General features: G+C 44.9%; 1 protein-coding gene and 1 long non-coding RNA gene across 2 annotated transcripts; one reads left to right on the forward strand and one right to left on the reverse strand.

Annotated features, from left to right (window-relative positions):
- Window positions 1-2,683: 2,683 nt before the first annotated feature.
- Window positions 2,684-6,541, reverse strand: LOC140712200 (uncharacterized). The gene is made up of 2 exons (XR_012093694.1): window positions 5,265-6,541; window positions 2,684-5,012 (listed from the first exon to the last, which is right to left on the reverse strand). It is a non-coding gene; the product is annotated as an uncharacterized lncRNA (long non-coding RNA).
- A 2,224-nt stretch (window positions 6,542-8,765) lies between these two features.
- On the forward strand, window positions 8,766-12,049 carry BHLHE22 (basic helix-loop-helix family member e22). Its single transcript, XM_008000755.3, has one exon. It carries the CDS (start codon window positions 9,198-9,200, stop codon window positions 10,338-10,340), a length of 1,143 nt encoding a protein of 380 aa, XP_007998946.2. The 5' UTR covers window positions 8,766-9,197; the 3' UTR covers window positions 10,341-12,049.
- The last annotated feature ends 2,422 nt before the right edge of the window (window positions 12,050-14,471 follow it).

Here is a 14,471-nt window from a genome sequence, read left to right on the forward strand (position 1 = left end):
TTTTATACTAATTTTTACCACAACATTTTCATTATAATTCCACACATATTTTTAAAATTTGGCCTATTTTAAAAACTATCTTAATTCATATTTTATTTTTATTAATGATCTTGAACATCTTTTTATCCATTGTTTGGACATTTATATTTTTTTCTGCTAATTGCCAGCTTAAATTATTTTTCTATTTTTGTATAAGAGTTTCTTGTTTTGTAGAAGCTCTTTGAATGTTTGATGTGTTTCTTTTCCCCTAGTTGGTCATTTGTCCTTCAACTTTCTTTGTGGTATTTTTCTTCAAAGAACAGAAGTTGTAATTGTTTTGTGTATGCTTAAATGTGACATCCTTTTCTTGTGTGACTCCTTGGGTTTTGTCTTGCTTAGAAAGTCTTTCCACTCCAACTCTATAAAAACTGTCCTGTAAAAATAGTAATGTCTGGTTTCATTACTTAAACTGTATATCTCAATACACACAGAACTGATTTAACTTTGATTTTAGTAAAAGAACAAAATTTAAGTGGAAATTATCTTCAAGCACTTGCAGAATAACGAAACCTGGGGCAATAAATAGCTGAGATTTAAAAAGAAAAAATGATTCAGACAAACCTGATTACCTTTCTTGATAAAAAAAATAATAATAACAAAATTAGTGGGGGGAAAGCAAGATGTGTAATAAATTTAGACCTTTGACATACAGTGTCTCCATCAATCTTACATTAAAAAATTAATTCAAATTAGCTTCTTCAAGGTGAACACTGTCATCTGAATTGAAAACTGCCTGATAGATCATAAACAACGAAAATAATAATAGCATTGATGCATCTAGCCATAGGGAAGAAGCAACAAATATCACACTAAGATCAAGGATAGATCTGGATTCACAAAGCTTTTATATTAATAATCTGGAAAGAATAACGATAAATGAAGTAATTATTCATTTAAGAAATGTCACTAAACTAAAAAGTGCACTCTACACATCTGAACGCATTCTAATAGAAGATTGCTGTGAAGGATAGAACCCTAGTAGGATATCCAAGTAAGAACTGACTTGGAGCCAACCCCACGATCATTTCTCTATACATATAAAGTTAGTTCAGTCAGTTCACACTTATGGTGATCACTGTGTAACAGACTAGAAACAAATGCATTCAGTTTAAGAGAGCAAGCACTCTGTGGCAAGAGCAATAGGGATATTCCTAGCCAGAGAAGGTTGAGGCAGTAGTGGGTGAGGGCACTGTGGATGTGGAAATAAAAGTCAAAACAGGTATGGCTCCTTCTCCCATGACCCTCAGACATGGCCCAAACAGGGGAAGATGCTCTAAAATCCGCCAATGCCTGAAAGTTGTGATAGAAAAAGTAAATAAATTACAAACCAACAATGAAAATGAAAGGTGACTGAACTGGTTTAGATGAAATACAAAAAATCGTAATAAAGTGTTGATGCTAAATTCACATATCATTTTAGTGTTTACACAATGCTTTCCCATAGTCTCATTTGATTAATACCCTGAGGTACCCTGAAGTAGTCAGGAAAGATGTCATTAATAGATTCATTCTCCTCCTGAGGCTAAGTAGAATCAAGGAAATTGCCCAACATTACATACTCTGCTGGGGAGGTTTTATTTCTACTATACCTACTATATCTATAGTATACCTACTCCAACCATTTAAAGCAATTCACAGAGAAGTGCAATCAGGTTTGGAAATATGTAAAAATTATACCTCAAAAACTTTTTTTGTAAAAGAAAAGCAAACAGTATCTTTATTAGACAAGTACTTTCCACATTCACTAAACACACAAAATACATTATCTGGCCTCAAGACGACATACTTACTTTTCCTCTCTCTGCCTTCCTTTCATCCTTCCTTTATTCCTTTCCCTGCCCTTTTTCCCCATGAGCATCACGAGCATTGTTCCTGAAAATATGGAAAGCAACTCAAGGGAGTAAGAATGTTTAAGTACAAGTATTGCAAAACAATCTTTCTGGGAAAATCTCAACTTGTCATCCTTGGAGGAAGTGGGAGATTTTTTTTTTTTCAGAAGTACCTAAAGCCCAGAAGGCTCTTAAATTGCTTTTAAGATGAACTTTAATGTCTCCATGCCACCCACGTGATAATGTCCGTTCTCCATGTGGGCACTGTACTGCAATAGACAGGCAGCCTGGTTTGTCTGCCAACACCATTGGAAGCAAATGATGGCTGCCTTCAGGTAACTGGATGAAACATTTCATTAGAGAAATGCCATTTGTATGTTAAGACTCTCTTGTCATGATGCCTTGCAGCTGTTGATTTCCTTTTTACAAGACGTGCTTATTACTGTGTAAATATAGCACACACATATATAGGTATACGTACATATATACACGTGTGTGTGTGTGCGTGCATGCATGTGTATTTCTCTCATGGACAATGCAATTAGTACAGTTTTCAGCCAAATAAAAATAAAAAGCCAAGTTAAATCTTTCTTAAACATAAGTTAAAACGATGATGTGCAACAATACTGCATTGCTAGATCAAATGACTTCATCAAAGATGTTTGAGAAGATATCAAACTTATCCATGTTAAATTTCAAAATTTAACTGTGAAAAGCTCTCTAGATAACCATCTGTTTATCTACTTCCTCCTTTATATAATCAACTTTCTTTCAAATGGGAACTCTTACATTGACAGTGTAAATGAGTCCAAATATTTGGCTTAATAGAGCTTCACTTTAATTAATCAAATAAAATGAATCTTTCAACTGAAGTAAAGTTTATATTTGTCTGTTTGATCTACAATTTTGAAGGATATTCATAATATTTTGTATACTACAAAAAGCATATCTACTTTTATTTTTATTTCAAGCAGCTGGCCTGTGTATACAATCATGGAGGAGAAATGTTTTTAATGGGGATATCATCTCTAAATTTTAGTGTGTTTCAATCTTTTTTATAAAAGGAAGCAAAGCTCAAAAGAATACTTCAGAAACATTTTAATAAAAAAGTATTAGGTATTTATGATTCTATTATGTGCATCAAACTTTTGGAAAATAATTTAACTTCAGACGATATTTCAGGATCAGAATGTCTGAATAATGTTAACACATTCTTGTCATGATGTCTTAACAATAAGACAATAAGACATTTTGTAAGATTGCATGATGAGAAGACTTAGATTAAAGTGAGGGGTTATTGAGACAAATGGGGCTAAAGTATTTACTAATGTTGACTAGTAAAATGCAATGAGGAACTAGGAGATTTTATGTTTCCATGTATCACCACATCCTATTATTCTTTTTCTACCATATATGGTAAAATCATTCACAAAAAGCAAAACAGAGAACTGTTTTATAAAATTATGTATTTATGATAAATTATAGAATCATATCTTATCATAAATTCACAGCATAAGCATCTGAATCTATAAAATATATGTATAAATATACAAACTTCTATTTACAAATCATTAGCTTCCAGGATTCTGTCTGATAACTTTTAATGATAATAAATGTCCATGTCAGATCATATTTTGTAATCATAATCAACCTATCACTGAAATAATTTTTGAGGCGTTTCTCTCATTTGAGTATTTCATAGTCAGCATTTCAGTATTGTCATCCATCGCTATATTCTCCTTATTACCAGGAGATGGCGCTGTGGGTTTTAAATCGCAAAGCTAAACTTCCCAAAGCCGAGCTGAATTTTCAGTTTCTTTCTTAATTCCTACACGCCAGGCAATCCCTAACAGTGTTTACCATTTTTACCTCGAACAAGTTTAATCTTTAAAATTTTTTCAAATGTTTAATATTTTGTGATGATAAGATTCCAGGGAAGAGACGCATGTGACACAAATAAGCCTAACAGTCCCCTAGGGCGGACAACTGAATGAAGGAGTTGTCCCAAGTAGGCAAGGCGGTTATGAATTCCTCATACATTCTTTTCACTAGTTTTGCTCTACCTCCACCCGCATGTCCTACATTGTTCTCTGGGGTTTCAGCAGTGATAATGCAGGCGCCAAGTTATTCGCTCACTGTACGGTCCCCTTGGCCTTCAAAGTCGCCAAGGTGGGGAAAGAGCACGCGGGAGCCAGGTGAGACCCTCGCAGTGGGCTCGGGGACCTGTGTGTGCACCTCGCGCTGAAAAGGCTGCCTCCCAGGGCTCAGGGTTTCTCTTCAAGGTCTGTCCAAATTTAGGCTAACTCGTCGCCAAACAGTAGTGAGGACCAACATCTTTTCTGTAAAATAGATACAGACAAGGATAATCTTTTCTAAAGAACGTTATATGAACAAGTTTCAACTTTTCCACAGTCGAGTTTTGGAATAGCCAAGCAACTTGGAAAGACTAGCAAGACGGGGGACCCTTGGCGCACTGCCAGGAATAGGCCAGCTCGCGCTAGTCCCCCAGCGTCGTCACCCTCGCTGTCCTCCTCTTCATGAGCCCACACATGTGGACCCAGTCTCTCTGAAGTGAGCTTTGTAGGACTTGGCGAAGGGGATGAGAAAATACAGACGACAAAACGACGCCGAAAGGCTTGACCTCTGGCGCTTGATCGGCTGGAGTCTCTCCACCTCCCGGTAGATCCCGTGCTCCCAAATCCGGCGGGGGGCGCAGAAGGGTGAACCTGACACCTAGCCCCCTCGGTCTCGCGGGTTTCAAGCTGACCCAGGCGCCACCAGACAGCCCCGGGTGGACGCGTCAAGTGCAACTTCAAGGTCAATGTGCCTCTGACTCGGGCCTGGAGGGCTGCCAAGAATGCTGAGCTTGGAGCGCGGAGGTCGCGCCCGGCTACTGAGGCTTGGACCCCGCAGTGGAGGGCCCTGAGACAGCACCCCCCTCCCCGAGCAGTTTTCGGGAGAGGGTCCAGCTGGGGCCTCCGCGGTGGGGACCAGAAATGATATTCCGGGTCGGATTCCTCCTCGGCTGGGGAAGCACAGCTGGCGGAGAATTCCCACGGCTCTCAGTGGATTCGCTTTTCCAGAGCTGTTCTCAAGCAAAAGTTGTCATTTTTGCCAAACTTTGTTTTTACTTTTTAGAATGTTCTGAAAGAGATAAATGGAAACACACAGAGACAATTTTCCTTCTCAGAAAACACACATAGCTACTCAAATTCAGACTTGTAACTTTTCAAACTAATGAAGTAATAAACTATTTATCATGACTATAAAAATAACAAAGAAGAACTCCTGGCTTTGCTCTTTACAGCAGATTATGTTCCGTTCTGATTTTATTTGGGTTCCTATCTCAAATTTCAAGCAAATATCAAGATGACCATTAAGGCATTTAAAAAGTACCTAGAAATTAGTTTGGTCTGCAGCTCAATGCACTAGTTTCAATGCGGTGCTGCTTGCTGAATATTTTTAAATCCTTTCAAAGCAGTAGGTGTATTCCCTCCCGCAGTAACAAAACGATATTCATCTTTACACAAGCTGCCCTGGCGTTTATAATTTGGTATCCAACACCCGGCCGAAAACGTTCCCTTTCTTGATGCTTTGGCCAACCAGTCTCGATGAGCCAACCAGCCCAGAACCTGGGGCGCTGGGCTGGGTGTTCCTCGGGGAAGGCGCCCACTGCCCACTCGGTCCCCGGAGTGTCCCGAGCTGTCCCCCGTACCCCTGCTGCCGGCAGACTGGGGGCAGTCCTCTGCCCCTGTTTTCCAACTGCTTTGGTAACTCAGGGACCCTCTGTGAAACCGCAGAGTCAGAGGACTTCTCTTCCGTAGTTTCATTCTAAGCGGTCATCTGTGAGTCAGAAGATTTCGCCGTGACCTGATTTCCCACCCTTTCTGTCCGTGCAAGCCGAAAGCGCTCACGTTGGCTTTTCCTTTGCCACTTTTCCAACTTGCCAGTTCCATCAGGAGCCCGGATCCTTGCCCACCTTCTTGGCGGAGCCAAGTTCGAGCGCACAGATTTCCCGAGCTCCAGCGGCCAGGGGGCACTGTGTGAGCGGCTGACGTCACCCCATGCCCGGCCGAAACCAGGCGGCGGGATCCCACACAGTTGAGGAGAAGGAGCCCAGGCCGTGACTTAGGGCTGGCGACGATTAAACCAAGTAACGAGACACCGGGCAGATGTGTTTTCATTGCCCTGTAAGATAAATGCAGTGTTAAGTGCCTGACAACTTCCCAGAAGCAATCAGCAAAAGTTTACGAGTGCATAAACCTCAAAGACCATTCCCCAACGGTAGTTGTAAGGCCCGCATTTAGAGCTTCCATAAATTCTTCGGCCGTTTCCCAAAGCAAAGTTTTCAGCGACTATTAAGCAGCCACCTCCTCCGGGAAGACTAGGGGGATTTTCTTGAATTACAAAAGGAAGAGGCTTTTGGCTCCTACCAAGTAAAATGAAGTTGTGCAAAAGTTTGTTCCAGGAGTTTGGACGGCCAGGGAGAGGAGGGAGGTGGTAGGAGGTCGTGGAGGTGGGGTCGGGGAAGGGCCACGAGGTGCGCTCAAGTGTTTGTTGTCTAAGGGCGAAAGATAAAGGTCCTGCGAAGATCCTGGGTCTAGCTGAGCTGGCAGGGCCTTTGCCGCCCTCAGTGTCGCCCCTGCTCTGCCATCCCGGTTCTGCCGCTCACAGTCCCGCGTGGCGCCCCCCACCAGTCCCAGATATGATCGATCCTTCGCCCTTCAAATGTTCACTTCGGGCCGGCAGGAATCCTGGCGCCCCGCGGAAGGTGGTAGCCCACAAAAAGGGCAAGCTGGTTGGAGAACTAAGTCAGACACTGTGAGATGTGTCCCCACCCTGCCCAGAGCCAAGACCGGGCCAGCCTCCGCTCTCCCGAAAGTGACTCAAGGACTTTGATAAGTTAGTGTCATGCATACACGACTCATTTAGGTTTAGAGAGAACCTTTGTTTATGATCCCAGTGAAACAAAAGCTGCTAATTGAAAAACAGTAACACTAGCGTGTCTATAGCTTTCTAAAGGGAGAGGTTAACAGCTGCGAACGCCAGGGGAGGGACGGTGGGAGGGGTGCGGTGAGCGAGGGGCCGCCCTGCACGTAAACAACCTCGGGGTCCCAGACGAGACACGTGGGACAGCTCAAGCCTGCAGAACCCCCGGTCTTGGTCTCAGGCACAAGAGCCCCCTGCAGCCCCGCCTGATCTTTCTCAATCTTTAGGTTCCAGGACATCCAAAGGAGCGTAGGTAACCGACGTCTACGTAGTATTTCTGTCCCCTGAAGATTGGATCTCAGGGAATTACTATGGAAAGATACTGCTGGGCCCCTTTTCATCCTTTCCAGGTGAAAATACAGACATTTTTGTGTCGCCCTCACCCTTCCTTTATGAAATAAGGTGCCCAACTGTTCTGATATTACCATTCAAAAACAGGTTCTGTGGCGAACCTCATTTGTGATTCTATTACAGAGATTAATAGATTATTTCTCCTTTTTCAACTAATTCTCAGTGGGGAAATTTAACCATATGGTAAGGAGAGAATTAGAATTTCATCACATTAGAGCAAAATGTAATGAAAAGAGTCCAACACCTGGGGCCAACTGAAAGCCACAATTAAAAGGTTTTTAATGAAAACAGAGAAACCAAAAATTGCATAGTCTTCAGTAATTCTGCCACATAAGAAAGAGTTATTGGAAGGTTTTGGGAAATATTGTTTTTACTTATATCATAAGGATGGAAACCAGCTGCTAAATACCATGTGTACCCAGAGACCGAACTCAGGAGTGAGAGGACCGCGTGTACCATTGCCCATCCGGAGAGGAGCGCTTGTTTCCACATTCTCCCTTCCCGAACCCTCCAAGAACAACCAAGGCTGATCCAGATGTCCTTAAATGGCTTCCGGGTAAATAAATATGCATAAATGCCTCACTTGGTGTGGGAGCGGAATTGACTCTTGGTGAAGTTGATTCTTTTGAAGCAACCAGATTTTCATCTTAAGGAAAGTTTGAGAAACCAGTTTGTTTGTTTCTTTTCTTTTTTTCCAGTTTAGGAAATTGTGTACTTCACAATTATCATCACTGTTAACAGTTATTTGGAGACCACTGCAAAATCACTCCCACCCCACCTTAAACAAACAACAACAAAAAAAATGGGCTGCATGGTCACTTGCTCTTCATTTTGCTTTTTTTCCTTTCTTTTTCCCATTTGGGTAGGAAATGGGCAGTGGGGGGTGTGGAAATGAGGCTGAGTGTTCGGGGGGACGACTGCTTTGCTCTCTGACTAGCTGAAAATCTAGAGTGAATTTTGGGCAAGCCAACTGGGACACCACCTCCTCTCGGAAAGTCCCATCCCCAAATCCAGACCCAGTCATCCTACCAACAGGGGTGGAGTATAATTCTCGCCCGGAAGGGTAATTTAGCACAAGCTGAGACAGCAGTGGCGAGGGAAGGGCAGTGGGGGGTGGGGTGCGGTGGGTGGGGGCGTCTGCTTTCCACAGGACTCGCAGGCTTCGCCGCCGATCTACAATTTGCTGAAGGAGCAAAGAACATCCTCGGCTCTAAGTAGGGCTTTTAGTGTGCTCATTGATGAGTGAAAGTCGCCACACATGTCAAGCTAAAGGCAGTTGTTGGGTTACTAACAGGACCCAGCGCCTTGCAAACATATGCGCTAAGCTGTGTATACAGATGGCAGGCAGAATAATGGAGCAGGCGCCTTTTATAAAGCTCTAGCTGCTGCCTGTCTTCAGACCTGGGAAATGAAACTATTCAGACTCGCGGCCAGATAGCGCCTGCGATTGTTTGTTACCGTTTTAATCCTATTAATTAAAACGTTAACCTGATTGGGTAGAAAGCGCTGTCCCAACAGGCGAGTCTTCTTCATAATAACCTACTCAGAGATAATGATGTAAAAGACTCCCCCGTCTGTGGCGGCGGCTGGTTGATGGGTCCGGAAATCTCTTGAAGGTGAATCCAAGCAAGATAAACGGTGCGGAGAGGAGGCGCGGGGCTGGGCTCAGAGCGGCGGCGGCTGCGGCGGCGGCTCCACTCCCTCCGCGCCCACCCTCCCACCATGCGGGGCCGCGGCCCATGGTGAGCCCCAGCAGCCAGCACCATCGGCTGGAGACGAAGAAGAAGAAGAAGAGGAGGCGGCGAGCGCGGGGGAAGGCGAAAAAGAAAAAGAAAGAAGGGGAGAGGGCTGCCGGCAGCACCAGGACCGACGCGCGCACCAGCTCCGGAGCCCGGCTCGTGCGCGTCTGTGGGGCCGCCTGACTCCGGAGCCGAGGCGGCGGCGGCGGCAGCGGGCGCGGCGGCCCGGGCTGCGCGCCGGCGCGGGACCATGGAGCGCGGGATGCACCTCGGTGCAGCGGCCGCCGGCGAGGACGACCTCTTCCTGCACAAGAGCCTGAGCGCCTCCACAGCCAAGCGCTTGGAAGCGGCTTTCCGCTCCACGCCCCCAGGCATGGACCTGTCCCTGGCGCCGCCGCCTCGGGAACGCCCGGCGTCCTCCTCCTCGTCGCCCCTGGGCTGCTTCGAGCCGGCTGACCCCGAGGGGGCAGGGCTGCTGTTGCCGCCGCCTGGAGGAGGCGGCGGCGGCGGCGGCGGCGGCGGCGGCGCGGGAAGTGGCGGCGGCGGCGGCGGGGTGGGTGTCCCCGGGCTGCTAGTAGGTACAGCCGGCGTTGGGAGCGACCCTAGCCTGAGCAGCCTGCCGGCCGGGGCCGCCCTTTGCCTCAAATACGGCGAAAGCGCGAGCCGGGGCTCGGTGGCCGAGAGCAGCGGCGGCGAGCAGAGCCCCGACGACGACAGCGACGGTCGCTGCGAGCTGGTGCTGCGGGCCGGAGTAGCCGACCCGCGGGCCTCCCCAGGAGCGGGAGGTGGTGGCGCGAAGGCAGCCGAGGGCTGCTCCAATGCCCACCTCCACGGCGGCGCCAGCGTCCCCCCGGGGGGTCTGGGCGGCGGCGGCGGGGGTAGCAGCAGCGGTAGCGGTGGCGGTGGTGGCGGCGGCGGCGGCAGCAGCAGCAGCAGCAGCAGCAGCAGCAAGAAATCCAAAGAGCAAAAGGCGCTGCGGCTTAACATCAACGCCCGAGAGCGCCGGCGGATGCACGACCTGAACGACGCGCTGGACGAGCTGCGCGCGGTGATCCCCTACGCGCACAGCCCCTCGGTGCGAAAGCTCTCCAAGATCGCCACGCTGCTGCTCGCCAAGAACTACATCCTCATGCAGGCGCAGGCCCTGGAGGAGATGCGGCGCTTAGTCGCCTACCTCAACCAGGGCCAAGCCATCTCGGCTGCCTCCCTGCCCAGCTCGGCTGCTGCAGCGGCAGCAGCTGCTGCCCTGCACCCGGCGCTCGGCGCCTACGAGCAGGCGGCCGGCTACCCGTTCAGCGCCGGGCTGCCCCCGGCTGCCTCCTGCCCGGAGAAGTGCGCCCTGTTCAACAGCGTCTCCTCCAGCCTCTGCAAACAGTGCACGGAGAAGCCTTAAACACACCCCCGAAAAACACAAGACCGACCCAAAATCTAGAGGAAAGCGAAAAGCTGCTCCCCACCCCCTTTATTTTGGTCCTCTCGTAGTTGTGAAACACTTGCAGAGCAAACAAAGCAGAGGCAAGAACTGAGGAGAAGTATCAGAGACAAACGGGACTTTTAGCCTTGACATCCCCAGAATCTCGGTCTTTGGGGTGGGGAGGGAGGGAGGAGGGAGGTGGAGTTGGGATGGAGTATGGATGTCTTTTTTTTTTTCTCAGAAAAGTGGCAACTTTGGTGGCAGCCTAGACCGCGAGGAAGTGGAATCTTCCTTAAAGGTGAAAAATAAGTTGAGAAGTAGTGCTTGGTTATTAAGCCTGGAGAGTGTTTGAATGGCAAAATACTAATCCTACTAATAATTGTGAATTTGGCTAGTGCTGAGGGGGAGAGGAGGAGTTAGGGGTTGGGTAGCATGAGAGATGGAGTATTCATTCAGACAAATCAGAAAGGGCATTTGAAAATAAATTTTGATTCTGAGCCAGGAGAAAACTTGAAATGTTGACTTAAGTGAGGGGGAAATGAAACCCAGAAAGAGAGAGAGCGAGCGCGAGAGCGAGAGAGAGACATGTTGCTATGGAAGACTTGTATTTTTTATTGTCTCTGAACTTTAATCCTGTGAAAATGCTCAAAGTTTTGGCGAGAGTGATATAAAAAAAAACTGACTGTGGCTGAAAGAATTGCATTTAAAAATATTTATGTGCACCTTGTTACTTTCTACTCTGCAATGATGTATTAACAATTCATGGTATTTATTTGTTATTCTTCAATGACCCTTCCACATCAACAGTATTTATCATGTGTTAAGGTCATGGGTCTTATGTGCAGATTTTTTTAATGCCTCTAAGATTGTTTTATAGATTACTTATACTGTGTGCCAAGTGTTTAAAGGTTTATTTGCCAACAAGTATGAAGAGAAATATTGATGTATTTGAGCTGCTTAGGTTTATGCAAGGTCACCTGGATATTTTCAGTTGCATCATCCCTGTATTTAAATTGAGCTTTAATAAATTGCTTCAGTCCAAAAATTACAGGAAAGGTGTATTCTTAATTGATGAATGAATTGATCTCTTTTTTGAAAGGGGACTCCTTTACATTCCAAAAGGGAAAAACATCACAGCAATAGATCCTATACGTAAGAACATGCTAAGCAAATATTTTTCCAGGCTGTGCTGTGCATTTTTAAAAGGTCTAATTTAATTGCTTTTAATATATATGTACATATATAAGTTATTTTAACTGTGGAGAATTATTTAAGTTAAAAGACTGGTTTGATTTGCCTATGGTGTGAAATCCTTTGTTATTTTTCTAAAAAAATAAAATTTAAAAAGAAATAAAACTAAGGAAGAACAAGAAGCTATTTACCCAAAGTGAGCTTTCAGTTTTAGTTTTGCATGGCTGTTTGACTGCCTTTCCGTCCTATGAAAATCAAGAAAATCTTTTTTAAAAATGGAGTCCTGCTATTTTCCACTCCTTGCAGATAATACAAATTCAGTTTGTCAGGTTGGATGGTGAGTTGGGAGCTGTGATGGATCTGTTGGCGGGTTTTGGATGTGTAAAGAATGATATATATATATATTAAATAGGTCAATCAGACTATGACAGCCATGTACGACCATTTGTATGTGTATCTATGTCAGAAAGAATCTTTATTAAAATATTTTGATCAAACATTTTATTATGCTGTGCTTTGTGGAAGAAGCAATCACCTCTCTTCTGTGTTACTCTTTGCTTGAAAGGTAACAAAAAAGAAAGGAGTTTCAGAGAAGGTGGAACTAAAGTTTTTGCAGGGAGGCACAATTAGAAGTAGCCTTAATTTACTTATTTACTTGTTATAAGGAGGAGAGATGAATGGGGTCAGTGGTGAAACCCAGAAGAGATTCCAAGTTTCTGGCTACTGGCATGAACTTTGAAGGCCATATTCTCCCTAGAAATCTTTTTCCACTTGTATGGCATTGTTAACCATGCCAGGGCCCATCAAAGAGGATAAAGTTTCTTTAAAGAGTTTTTCATCAACATTTCTACCTCCAAATGCCTGAAGGCCAAGGAAAAAATGCACTTGTATTCTCTGAGCGCTGATTTCATTGTGGCTTTCTGTTTTTTTGTGATAAAAAGAATTAATTAGGTTGAATCGTATAAGCATAAACAATCCCCATAGAGATGATCAGAACTTACTAGTGTTGCTTGATAATGAGACTTTTAGGTTCCAAGTTTGGATTGATTTGGGCATTGATTCTGTTAAAGAATGACTGTCGAGACTTGTATTTTGACCTTTGTATTGCCCTCAAATATAGAAGGTGTGATTTTCCACTGTGGTGCAGGTTGCAGAGATAGTGGTGGTGGTGGTGGTGGTGGTGGTGGTGGTGCAGAAGTTAGATGTTTCCTCTGTACCCAGTATGTTAAATGCATTTTTGTCTATACAGCCTCTGCTCATAAAGATATCCCTAAATGCCATCAAACTTAGTGGGGGGTGAGGAAGGATATTTTCTGCTCCACTTGCCATCAAAAAAGATTAATCAGAACTTGTAACTTTTCAGAAAACATAACAGCAAAGGGCCTTGAAGCTGAAGCCCTCCCAGACTGGGAGTGAGGGCAGAAGGAGGGAGGAGACCAGGGCAGCCCCCAGGCAGGAGCCGACCCGTCTCTCAGCGTTTACCAGACAAAGCCTGGGTGCGTCTAATTATGATTATTAAAACAATTTCCATGACGATGTCTAATATTATGTTAATTTGAAAACAACTGTGTATGAAAACTGTCGACTATAATACCTAAATTCATTTAATGAAACACATCGTTAAGGCAATTAAACCTCCTGGATGTGATTAAGAAACATAATTACGACACTGTTCTGCGCCATAATTGGGTGTCTTTAATCAAGGGGTAAAGTGATCAGCAACACAGCCATTAGTTTGTATTGTTCTGGCCCTGCTGTCCATCATTCTGATTAGGAATTAACCACAGCCACCACCAGTCAGATTTTTTTTTTTTCTTTTGCATATTAACATTGTAGGGGACACATTTGCTGCAAGATTTACTGCTTAATATTTCTCATTATTAGAAGGCCTTCTTGAAATACTTCCTCTGCAACCTTTGTACTGTTCAACTATTATTAAAAATTGTACAGAATAGCATATCTTGAACTTTAGGGAAAAAATTTTAAAAATGAGAATCCTCCTCTTTTTAATCACTCAGCTTTCAATCTTAGTCCTGAAGGAGACTTGAAATGGATGGGGGTGGGGATAGGAAAATATTGAGAATAAATTCAAATGTCACATGAATAGGCATAATTATTTAATGTATTAGGTTTATTAACATTTATTTTCATTTTGATAATTTTAGACAAATCAACCCTTTTTCCAAACCTAGGAATTGGCCAGCCTGTGGTTTTAGCAATAAACATGGTACATCTGAAAGAAACAGGAGAGGAATTTTCTGTGGTTTACTTAGGTGATCCTCTCTGCCCTAACTCCTACCTTTCTGAAGGGTTTTCAGCAGCAGCTTTAAGAAAAGGAAGCCAGTGATTGGAGGGACAACTCTTTCCACTCCGGATAAAGCCCTGGAGCACTTTCTTTCTGGGGTTTGAGCCCTGAGTTTTGGCCTAGTCTGAAGAGTTAGCCTACACACCGTTGACCCCAGCTGTCTGTCCAGCATAGAGCACACAGGTCGGAAATGGGGGACTGAACATCGGGGTAGTCAGTGTGGTCTTGCAAAAGTCTCCTTGGGTCAGAGCAGACAGCCTGGTTCCTAAGACTGCAGCATGAGCCAGAGTGCAAGGGTATCTTGGCTACCCCTGAGCTTGCTCTGGCATCCACCACACCTTGGGGTGCTTCTCTCAGGCACACCCATCCTGCCAGTCCGATCTCGCTGCTGGTGTTCCTTACAGAGCTGAGAGTGGACAGATGAGGCCAAGCAAAAACTCAGAATCCCACTGGCTTTTTATTCTCACTTAGGGTCCCATCGCCAGCTTGACACTGGGCACCAACAGAAGGACCAGCAAATGATCATCTTCGAAGAGCTCTCTAGTTACCCCTGCTTCTCCCTCCCTGTGGTATGTGTTATTGTGTGTGCGTGTGTGTGTGTGTGTGTGTGTGTG

This window comes from Chlorocebus sabaeus, chromosome 8, assembly GCF_047675955.1.
Source record: "Chlorocebus sabaeus isolate Y175 chromosome 8, mChlSab1.0.hap1, whole genome shotgun sequence".
Taxonomy (NCBI): Eukaryota; Metazoa; Chordata; class Mammalia; order Primates; family Cercopithecidae; genus Chlorocebus; species Chlorocebus sabaeus.